The sequence below is a fragment of the Triturus cristatus genome, chromosome 12 (assembly GCF_964204655.1).
Source record: "Triturus cristatus chromosome 12, aTriCri1.1, whole genome shotgun sequence".
NCBI lineage: Eukaryota > Metazoa > Chordata > Amphibia > Caudata > Salamandridae > Triturus > Triturus cristatus.
Genome location: NC_140595.1, coordinates 768770709 through 768783011, shown reverse-complemented (window position 1 = coordinate 768783011; position 12303 = coordinate 768770709). Strand labels below are relative to the sequence as shown.

Sequence of the window (12303 nt, the reverse complement as noted above, 5' to 3'; positions counted from 1 at the left end):
CACACACACCCATTCACAACAAAGTCATAGATTTATACATACATGCACGCATGCAAAAAACATTCAAAAACATCAAATTAACTTGCTGTGCAGCTCCCAGAGAGAAAAGCCTCAGATGACCCAGGTCTGCCCTCCCTCATTAGCTGACCAAAGGTCAGCAGACGCCTGGGGACGCCTACCTTGTTTGAAAATCCACAGCATATTGAGGCTGCAGTGAAATCAAGAGTGAATTATTTGTTTCTCACGTTGCATGATAGCCCAAAAATGGAGGAGGAAAATGTTAAGCTGGATCACGTCACTTAGATCTATTACCGACATCAGGAATCAAAGCTTGTTTAGTATTTAGGGGCTTATTTACAAGGCCCTTGCACTGCATGTACATCACTTTTTCCCATGTTAAAAGTGACGCCCTAGTGGTGCAAGGGGCTTGTAAATAACCCCCTTTCTATTTATGAAGAATGTTAAGTATATATCTTACTTGACATGCCTCAAGCTTAACATGTTGCACTATTTATTAGTATTCCATGTAGGTGTCGCTTGGTTTTCATATCCTCCACTTGCCCATGTGATAATATCTGTGCACAAAGCATTTTTCATGCTATGCTTAATTGTACACTGTACAGATCTCCCTGAAAGAGGTTCCCAGTCCCCCTATTTCTTGCTTCAAATATTATACAACAGCCATGTTTTTTAATTCAACAGCGTTCATTAGAAATTTTTTGTATTGCTATAATTAGTTTTATTTGTATTGCTATCAAATCAGGAAAGGTTATGGAGAAGGTAACTGAATATTGGATTTGTGTAACTGATGCAAAATATTTTTATACTGTTTTTATTGTATTGTATGTTGAATTTACTTTTATAAAATGTTGTGCTTGTGTCTAAAACCTTTAGCCAAATAATTTTTTTACGTGACTTCCAGTAGATATCTTATCTTTACTATCAACCACAGTGTATATATTATCTTTAGTATTGTTTACAGTGGATGTAATACCACTAGTATTGATCATAAGTGATGTGCTATTTCTACTTTGAATCACAGTGCTCTCTTGCTCAGTCGATCTGATATCTCTACTATCACACACACTGGATGTGTTATATTTAATTCTGCTCACAGTAGATGTGTTATCTCAGCTATCAGTAGATATGTCTACTATTGATCACAGTGAATATGCTACCGCCCCTATTCATCACAGTCAATACATTACATATATTTTTGATCCAAGTGGACACGTTATCTTTAGCATCAGCTACAAATGCGCATTTTATCCTTATAAGATTCAGGTGATGCAATCAAAGACAACTGTCTTATTCACGAACTACTTTGTTCCAGTTCCTTTGATGCTGTTTTAATTTCTTCCATAGTTTGTCACTCTGATTATCTTGGAATGTGTTTAAGGCACAGAATGATGTGATGCTCTTCAGACCGAATGTCTTTCAATACGCCAGTCGCAAGGTACATATACTACAAAGGAATCGATATGTTGGCCAATACATAAAGGACACTCTAGATTTATTACAGTTTCTTCCTATGATTGGTTCCCCTGCCCATTAGGTACTGTTTTGTGTTCATCTCTGATCGCAACAGGATGATGTAGCATTTTGGGAAAAATATGCAGGTAATCAATGCAGAACTGGAAGCCAAGATAGCAAAAACCTCCATGGCCGCCATGTACTTTCCACGAGTGCTCAAATAGGCTGGAATAAAAGATAACCAAATACTGAGGAAGGTGAGCATGCTGAAAGTAATCAATTTAGCCTCATTGAAGCTACCAGGCAGTTTTCTGGCAAGAAAGGCCACAATGAAACTGATAGTGGATAGAATCCCGAGATATCCCAGCATGCACCAGAAAGCAATGGGAGATCCCTCATTACATTCAATTATAATCTTTCCAAGTTGTGCATATATGTTATACTGTGAGAAAGGAGGTGAGATAATCAACCAAAACATACATAGAAGAATCTGTAACAGAGTACCAACACTAACAATCCTAAGAGACAGTTGAGGTCCAGCCCACCTCTTTATGTTACTATTGGGTTTAGTGGCGTTGAATGCAATGACCACCATGATGGTTTTACCCAAAATGCAAGAGATACAAAAAGCGAAATTAATGCCAAATGCAGCTTGGCGAAGGAGACATTTCTCTTTTGTGGGGTAACCAATGAACGCCAATGAGCAGAGAAAGCACAGGATAAGGGATAAGAGAAGGAGGTAGCTGAGGTTGCGGTTGTTGGCTTTGACAACAGGGGTGTTCCTATAAATAATGAAAAGTCCCAGAATGGCAGCGGTCATCAATGATAAGAAGATGCTGACAGCTGCCAAAGCGACTCCAAGCACATCCTGATACGAGAGGAACTCTATTGTCTTTTTAATGCAATTGTTTTGTTTCTTGTTGGGCCAATGATCCCAGGAGCAGCTGGAACACTCAGTGGAATCTAAGATAGCAAGAAGACATGGGAGATTTAGGAGGCCATTTACCATCAAACTTGGATGATCCTGTATTCGGATCGCAGTGCTGCTGGCTACCTACCAGTTTGGTTAGAAACCTCTCCCTGAGGGCATGGCACACACTGAAAGCAGCAGATGGGCTCTCCTTCTTGAGCAGATTTTCTGAATCCAAAAGGACAACTGGGACTGCACAAAGAGAGAGGGACCTAGAGAGAAGAAAAGGCATCACTTTGTATTTGAGAATTAAACCTTGTTTGGAACAATTATATTTTAAGAATGTATTAACTATTGGACGAGCAGCCGAACAGCTTCATGTTTGGCACTGTCGTATCTTGCCCACTCACACAGAATGTATAATGATTTGGATTCAATGGGCATATAGGTTACATTTAGTGTTATTAAATGGTTGAACCATAGCTGATTCTCCAGGAATCTGTACCTGATCCAAAAGTTGTTTCCTCAATAGTTGATTATGTTTTTGTTTCTACACATTTAGCTAGAAAAGCCAGGAGTGATCACAATCCATGCATTGTTTCAATAAAAAATAATTGTAAACATATCATAAAAATGCACTGTCTGGGATGCTAGGGTTTTACGCAAATGGTAATTAAGTTGAAAGGCACCTCTCTGAGCATAATTGATGTATGGCTTTACTGAACCTGACCTCTGATCCTATTGGGACCACTATACACCAGTCTAAAGACTTTATGAACAATGTCCTAGATAAGCCGGCAGTCATTATTATTAGAACACTAACTGTACCACAATCTTCCAACATTATATCTGTATTTTAAGTGAAAATTGAGGACTTTGCCTCATTGCAAAAAGGAAAATCAGTCTACACGAGCACTGACATATCATTTACTCAGGAGAATTTTAGAGAATTTTGGCACTTTATATTAAAATCAATAAGAACGATTGTGCCAAAGAAATCATTTCCGTTTAAAGCCATTTTGAAGATTAATATGTTGTCCATTCCCAATATCTGGTACATAATCAGTTACCTATTATTATGAATGGTATTTGGACAAAATATTGGATTAGAAATATCGAATTGGTGAAAATTTGTAAAAAAATATTGTGATACAAAAATATCAAGATACAGAAATATAATTGTCAACAGTATCGATTTTTCAGGCAAGTATTACAGTTTTTAATATTATCGTTGTTGTTAATTTCACATTCAATAATATACTTGCAAAAATATTGTTTTGGGGATATCTATATGTGTGTTAATTGATATTTTAATTTTATGTGTTAATATTGTTTATCTAATTGTTAAGAATGTTCTTAAATATAGTTCGTAATATTAAGTAATTTACACGTTTTTTAATTTAATTGTCAATAGTAATTTATATTGTTGAAGGGAGTTGCTAGGTCTGTAGGGGTGTAGGTGGGAAGTACATTAAGTAATGATTAATTAACAATTAGTTATTAATTTATTATGAATTATTTAATTGATTGATGCATGTGCAAATTGTGTAATAATTATATTTTTTAAGTAATATATATTAGATGTGGGTTGTTGGGTTTGTAGGGGTATAGGATGGTAAGTTAATTAAGTAACAATTAATTATACATTCATTATGACTTAATTAATTATTAATAACATACTTTTTTAATAATTGCGCTTTTTAAGTTATATATTTGGTGCGGGTTGTTGGGGATGTAGGGCTATATGGTGGGAAGGTAACTATATAATAATTAATTAACAGTTCATTAACAATTTATTGTTAATTATTTCATTGATTATTAATGTTGCAAATTGTGTAATACTGGTACTTTTTTAGTTATATATTAGGTGCAGGCTGCTGGATTAGTAGGGGTATAGGGTGGGAAGTTACAATTTGTGACATTGTGTCAAGGGTGCAAAGGATACTTTTTTGGATATTTAATTGCACACATTTATATCTGTTCCGGATTAAAAGTATTAATACAAAGAACGTACATATTTCAGTTATGACATAGTGCCGTATTGTGTGCTTTTATACCTTTTCCGGATTAAACTGTGTATAGTGTTATTCCAGAGAACATAATACGTCTTCTCTTTATGTACTTTACAATATGTATGCCTGCTTGTCCCACAACTCAGTGTGTGAGCAAACCTGCTGTGTCAGGCGAAACGCGTTACTGAAAATAAACCATCTGGTGGTGAAAAAACCTCTTTGTGATCACTTAATTGAACTTTGTGGAATCTGCCTGCCTGGGGCGGGGGAAGATGGAAAGAGCAACTTGTTTTGGGAATTAATCGAGTCTGCCGTGGGCGGCAGCTACCTATGCACAGAACTGAAGCTGTTGGGACTGAAATCGTAGTCTCGAGAAAAGAACTTCCCAAAGCGAGCGGAAGCAATCTGAAGACTCTGAAACAACGAGGGTGCATCCCGGAGGTAAGTTGTCGTGTCGAGCTGCGGGACGATCGGGGAGGGAGGGAAGGAAATGAGTCGGAAGACCTGTGTCTTCCTCTCCACCCCGGTTCCGGCAGGGATTGAGCCGCTCTGGTCGAGTTTCCGGCACCCTCGCAACATGAGGAATAATACGTAAAAGAGCACAAGTATAGTGTTTCCCTAAATGAGGAAGCGCTTACATCGTGAGGAAAATTTGTACACATATCGACCCACCGCTCTTGTATGAACCTCCCGGTCAAGTCTACCGGCATCCTCACCACGTGGTGAGACTGTGGAAATCGGGGAAAAAAATTGAACACTCAACTTGACCCTTCGCTTTCCCCTCACACATGGGTTGAAGTCTACTTGCACCAAACGAATTACTGGAGAAATAAAACGGACCCGAAATTAGGTCACACAACAATAGAAATAACATTTATAAACAAATCTGGCAATAACCTACACTTGAGTACAACGATTTTGCCCATGCCATTGAGGATATATAAAGGAAATCGTGCCTCTGGCAACATTATTGGCACACACAGTGCATACAAATTAGCTGCAGCAGGAATCTCTACATTGGATAGAGGTGAAAGAGGGACCTTTTTCCACCTACCGCTTCATTTCAGCCAAACAGACCCCTTTGTAAAATCTATCCCAGATTCAGTGTACTTTCCATACTAGTACACTTCGACTACACGCAACAACAAATGTAATGGATGAAGACACAGAAAGAAGGGCAGCTGCCCAGAGCCTTTTTGCAAGAGCACCTAACAAAAGCCAAGTCATTAACAAAGAAATCAGTACCAAAGATACTTCACTACAAGACAAGCTTAGGAGACTCGAGAAACTGAAATAATCAGAGGCTTCAAAATGGTGGGAAGCAACATCATTAGAGGATTCTATCGAGAAAGAAATGGTACCCCATGGCCTCCGCATTTACACAACACCCTCCTACAAATCCCCTAACCCTAAAATGCTACAAGAATGGGCGGAAACATCAACCCAGAGCTCAAAACAAATGCTTATTATTCTAATAAAGTATACATGGGAGGACAGAGATGAACTAATATGAGAATTGAAAGCAGTGGAAGAGGATTTGAAAAAGCACAAGGAACAAGAAGTCATCAGCAAATTCATGGTGGATCTAAAAGGAAGGATGAAAAGATACGAAGATGACATAAAAGCACACAATCAATGTAAATAACATTGTGACTGCTGCGACTACGAAAGTGGCCGAATCCTGACATATAGTCATAAATATGACCATCTTTACGAAAAATTGGCACAAGGAGAAACCCTAGATGAGGTATCTGGGATACCGAGTGCCACAGAATTAATCACCAGTAGTGACACGGAGGGTGATCTGCCAGAAACAACAAGTACCACATTGGATGGCAACACAGGAGGCAGAGCACAAACTAATTTAAAAGAGGAATACCGCCTCATGCGTACTGGGAGGCAGATTCCAAGAATAGTGCAAGCACCAAAAATGAGAGGGAGAGGTCTTGGCCAACAGAGAAGAGGAAGAGAAAGAAACCTGGAAGGAACTGGCGAAGACAACAGCGAATCAGACAGATGGCAAGAAGAGGACAAGGACGTGGAAAGGACCAATGGGAACTAAGGCAACTGGCCCAAGGAAACAACAATAATGGAAGATGAAATGGTAAATAAAACAATCATTAATTTATCACCCAGACTGCTGAGTATGATGGAAAAAAGGATACTCTGCTTAGGACTTTCATTTTGCCCCACCAACGATTTCAACTATCCTGTAACCCAGATAGACCTGTACAAGTTTGTCCGTAAACTGAAACTCAAGAAATGACATAGCGATAAATGGACGAGAATGAGATGACTGATGGAGATGAAACAACCTTCATCAGCATAGGGGATTTTAATACACTTACAACCCTACAAGACCTTTACGATAATCCAGACTGTGAAACCCACATAGAAACTCATGAAATAATCACAGACTGACCAGCACAGACCAGCTTCAAACCAAAATCCATTTTCTACCCAAATTTACCCCATGACAACATAGATGCCTTTCATGCGACGGTGATAAAAGATCTCACGCTCTTTTGCCAGAGAAAGACAAGAAATAAAGAATATAATACATCTGGAAACTTCTCAAAAAAACTATGGGAAACTGTCAAATTTCTGGCAAAAAATGAGACTTTTTGTAATTCGCCCATAAAGGCAGAAGCATCGGTCTGTGGAATAGGAATATGTATATAGAGGAAGCACACAAACATTTGAGTGATCCCAGATTCTATGTAGAAACAAACATGTAAGAATACAACAAAAGTAAACTTAAAATATGGAACATGCTGACAATTTGGAAAGAGCACGGAATATTACGGTGGGAGGAATATTGTTATCTCAAAAAAGACTATCCCAAACTACCCAACTTTTACCTCCTGCCTACAATCCATAAAAATGCCACTATACCACCAGGGAGGCCTATAGTATCCTCTATAGGATGTGTCTCAGAACATTTATCCAAATATGTGGACCATTTCCTTCATGAATATGTGATGACTTTACCATCTTATACAAAGAATACTAAAGAATCTTAAGCAAAATAAAAGACGTGAGGTGGGAGGAAGACTTCCAACTTATAACAATGGACGTAAACTCCCTGTACTCCATTATACATCACAGCCTAGGCATACAATGCTGTCATCACTGTCTCAAAAGAAGAAGAATATGCTACATGTTATTAGAAATTATCAAATTTTGTTTGTTTAACATTCTTTTTTTATTTAATGGCCCCATGTTTAGACAAGTCCTCGGTACAGCAATGGGGGCTTACTTTGCCCCAAGCTTTGCTAATCTCTTTCTTGGGGTGTGGGAGGAAGAAGTGCAAAGAGATCAAGAAACCAATAAAACAAAAGGAAGGGTCATTAAATGGCTAAGATGTATAGATGATCTTTTCATCATATGGAAAGGGTGCAAGCAAACGGCAAAGAGGTTTATTTGCAAACTCAATGTGAACAACTTTAATTTGAAATTAACATATACGATCAGTAAGGTAGCTATTGAATTTCTAGATGTAGTGGTAGAGGTGAAACAGAACCAAATTTGCACCCAACTGCACAGAAAAGAAACCCCAGGGAATAGCCTCCCTTATGCCCTCAGCAGCCACCCTGAAACTTTGAAGTGAAGCATACCCTTCGGAGAATTGCTTAGGGCAAGGAGAAATTGCAGCACTCAAGAAAACTTTCTAGCAGAACAGGAAACCATTATAAGCAGATTTAAAGAGAGAGGATATCCTAAGTGGGTGTTAGAAAGAGCGAAAGATAAGGTCAGTAAAATCCTTACACTTACACTACAGGAAAAAATGAGTGTAGAAGAGGAAAACCAACCCAGAGTCATTTTGACATTCAATTCTGAATCCAAAAAGATTTCTACAATTTTAAACCAAAATTGGAATATCTTAGGATGCGAACCAGCTCTGGTCAATGATTTACCCAGACGCCCACAAAAAACCTACAGGAAAGGAAATAAATCCTAAGGATATTCTCATGAAAGGAGACATAACCAACAGACACATAAACACACATCTCAATCTAAAGGTATTCTTTCTCTGCATGGAACATATGAGGGCAATTAACAACAAAGATCTTCATTACCCTAAAACGAGACACTTTACACTTTACAGAGTACCACCTTTTGAATAGCTCACTACTAACGTACTTTGCGATTGAGCAAATTGAGTACAACAGAAGGGGGGGCAATAGAGAGCTCAAACTGAGGCAGCGGGAATCATGGCACAGCATTAATTTACAAACCAAATACCCTGGGGGCCACAATCATGATGAAGAATTGTGTGTACATCTTCATGAACATTGAATTATACATCCATCCTTGAGACAGCTAGGGAGACTCAGATGTACAATAGAATACGATACGTAGCCGTAAGATGTAATTGCGTATGAGTTGACCATATAAGTAATCTGTTTGATATTTACGTAAGAATAGATTTTTAATCTTAACCATAATACTAAAGTATGGTTTTTCTTTTCTTTTTAAACCACAGGAGGAAAGGAAGGGGCCGACTCCAGTGTGGACTCGTCTTTCTCCTCTACCCTTTTCTTCAACATCACGAAACATAGTGATGCAGGATGAACGCGTAACAAAATACAGATAAGAGAACACTTTGTTCCTAATATTACAACTTGTGTTCCGCTCTGTATATAATATTATGGAGAAGTGAATTTGAGGGTGGTAGGTAATAGCACTTGTATGTGATTTACATTTCTCATTATTCTTCTTTATTTTTACTATGTTTCCCTTATTTTGTTTTATTTTAAGTTTGGCTGGTAACTTGGAACTTGGACATACTACATCATTCAACATACAGACTCATACTAAATTTTCATGTTGTCATCTTGCTTACAAATACTGAACATTCTGCACTATGTCGATAACAGAGTATTATGTTTTCTGAAATAACACTATGCACATTTAAATCCGGTGTAAAAGCATACAATACGGCACTATGTCATAACTGAAATATGTACGCTCTTTGTATTAATACTTTTAATACGGAACAGATATAAATGTGTGCAATTAAATATCCCAAAAAGTATCCTTTGCACCCTTGACACAATGTCACAAATTGTATACATGGAGATGGAAACCAGCAGGTACTCTACTTATTGGGGAAATTATGTAACTACAATTGACCATAATCAGGATCCATAACAGTGATTTACCTATAAAATACAATAGGAATTCACCTTATTTGTATGTAATCAGCACCATTCCAGTATGGCCGCTGTGTTAACGTATAATGCATTACAGCCTGCAGGAAGTCCGTCTTCTCTTTACATACTTTACAATATGTATGCCAATCAGCGATCTATATACTACCGCCAGTAGTTAGTTATAGTTAGTAGGAAATGCGCAACATTCTATTTGGAATAACTTTGGCGCCCGTTGACGAATATTCATGAAATTCTCAAAACATTTGGCCAGCTCCGGTCCGCTCCTATCCTGAAAGTCTCGGGATGATTTGTGTAGCAGGGGCTGAGAAAAAAGGGGGGTCTCAAAACGTGTTTTCCTCATGCAATTTCCCATAGGACCTTTAGCCGCAGCTACAGCCCGAACTGCTTAACGGAATTACACCAAATTTGGCAGAAATGTAGACCTTGGTTCAGAGTCGTGCCTTTTGCTTAAATGGTGTAAATCTGTTCAGTAGTTCCTGAGAAAATCAAAATCAAAATCACATATATATCTGGTCAGAGCCTAACCACACATCTCATCGTGAGATCTCATTGGCTGTCAGTACTTGATCCAAGAACTGTTGGCAGCCATCTTGGGACCAATATACATGATAGCACCTCATTAAAAAGCGTTGAAGTTAATAGAAGGTTCTTAAGACTTTAGTTACATTATAAATCATTTGTTGATGGTACCATACTCATTTTAGGAATTGTGGTATGTTCCAAGGTGATTTTACCATGTGAAAAAGCCTTCTGCTGTGATATCATGAATCATGTTTGAGAGAAAACTATTTTCTCATGCTTTTCCCACAGAGGTTTGGAGGTGATCTATAAGCTAAACTGAGAGCATATTTTCTGTACATTCGCATTATCTTTCTCAGTCATGTGAGAATGAAGTCTGACATTCTCAGTAAAACATGTACATCCAACAAGGGAAGAGACTGACAGTTGATTCCTTTGTGTTCTACTGCAGCTTCCCAGAGTGTTCTAAAGAACAACTAGAGCGCTAACAATTCTACTTATGACAAATGTATTGCACACCTGAAGCCATCTTGATTGGAATAAAGTGGTAACTCTTAAAACATTTAATTTAAAAAGGAACACAATGAGGGGGTTCATTTTGCCATAGAAAGTATGATTAGTGCTGCAGAAAGAAAAATTAGGGCACATTTTGAGTAACTTCTCAAATCCTCTTCTATTTCATTAACAAATTCTGACATGCAGACTTAAACATGCACTTTCAATACCAGCAGCAGACTTCCCTGGTGAGCAGTAGCTTTACTACAGTGATCTAATGAGCAACTAGAGTGCTAACATTCTGAATTTATGGCAAATGTGTGACACATCTGAATGCCTTCTTGATGGAATCACAGTAAAAAACCGAAAGTATTTCCTACTGAGGAGACTGTAGTAAATGAGGAAATTAGGAAACTTCATAACAAATAAGTCTCCCAAGATGGCCACCAGAGACAAAAGAGCCCAAATGTAGCACAAATATCACCCAGATGTAGCCCAAGTATAGCCCAATGACAGAATGTCCCAGAGTGTTCTAACGAACAACTAGAGCGCTAACAGTCTTACTTATGACAAACATATGACACACCTGAAGCCATCTTGATTGGAATAAAGTGGTAACACTTAAAACATTACATTTACAAAGGAACAAAATGAGGGGGTTCATTTTGCCAAAGAAGTTATGATTAGTGCTGCAGAAAGAAACATTAGGGCACATTTTGACTTCTCAAATCCTCTTCTATTTCATGAACAAATTCTGACATGCAGACTGAAACATGCACTTTGAATACCAGCAGCAGACTTCCCTGGTGAGCAGTAGCTTTACTACAGTGATCTAATGAGCAACTAGAGTGCTAACATTCAGAATTTATGGCAAATGTGTGACACATCTGAATGCCTTCTTGATGGAACTAAAGTAAAAACCTGAAAGTATTTCCTACTGAGGAGACTGCAGTAAATGAGGAAATTAGGAAACTTCATAACAAATAAGTCTCCCAAGATGGCCACCAGAGACAAAAGAGCCCAAATGTTGCCCAAATATCACCCAGATGTAGCCCAAGTATAGCCCAATGACAGAATGTCCCAGAGTGTTCTTAAGAACAACTAGAGCGCTTACTGTCTTACTTATGACAAAAGTATGGCACACCTGAAGCCATCTTGATTGGAATAAACTGGTAACACTTACAACATTTAATTTAAAAAGGAACACAATGAGGGGGTTCATTTTGCCATAGAAATTATGATTGGTGCTGAAGAAAGAAAAATTAGGGTACATTTTAAGTGACTTCTCAAATCCTCTTCTATTTCATAAAAAAATTCTGACATGCAGACTGAAACCTGCACTTTTAATACCAGCAGCAGACTTCCGTGGTGAGCAGTAGCTTTACTACAGTGATCTAATGAGCAACTAGAGTGCTAACATTCAGAATTTATGGCAAATGTGTGACATATCTGAACACCTTCTTGATGGAATCAATGTAAAAAACTGAAAGCATTTCCTGCTGAGGAGACTGCAGTAAATGAGGAAATTAGGAAACTTCATAACAAATAAATCTCCCAAGATGGCCACCAGAGACAAAAGAGCCCAAATGCAGCACAAATATCACCCAGAAGTAGCCCACATGTAGCCCAATGACAGAATTGTGCAAAACTCTTATTGTTTGTGTTTTTGCAGTTTTATATAGTGCAGACTTGTCAGGTATTGGAGTGCTTTACATGA

General features: G+C 38.1%; 1 protein-coding gene across 1 annotated transcript in view; it reads right to left on the bottom strand.

The window, feature by feature from the left end:
• Window positions 1–1516: 1516 nt before the first annotated feature.
• LOC146782778 (vomeronasal type-2 receptor 26-like) overlaps window positions 1517–12303 on the bottom strand; it is a 140847-nt gene continuing 130060 nt past the window's right edge. The window contains exons 8-9 of the mRNA XM_085637248.1: window positions 2532–2655; window positions 1517–2436 (exon numbers count right to left, since the gene is read on the bottom strand). Coding sequence (XP_085493374.1) covers window positions 1517–2436; window positions 2532–2655 — 1044 coding nt within the window. The remainder of the gene's footprint in view (window positions 2437–2531; window positions 2656–12303) is intronic.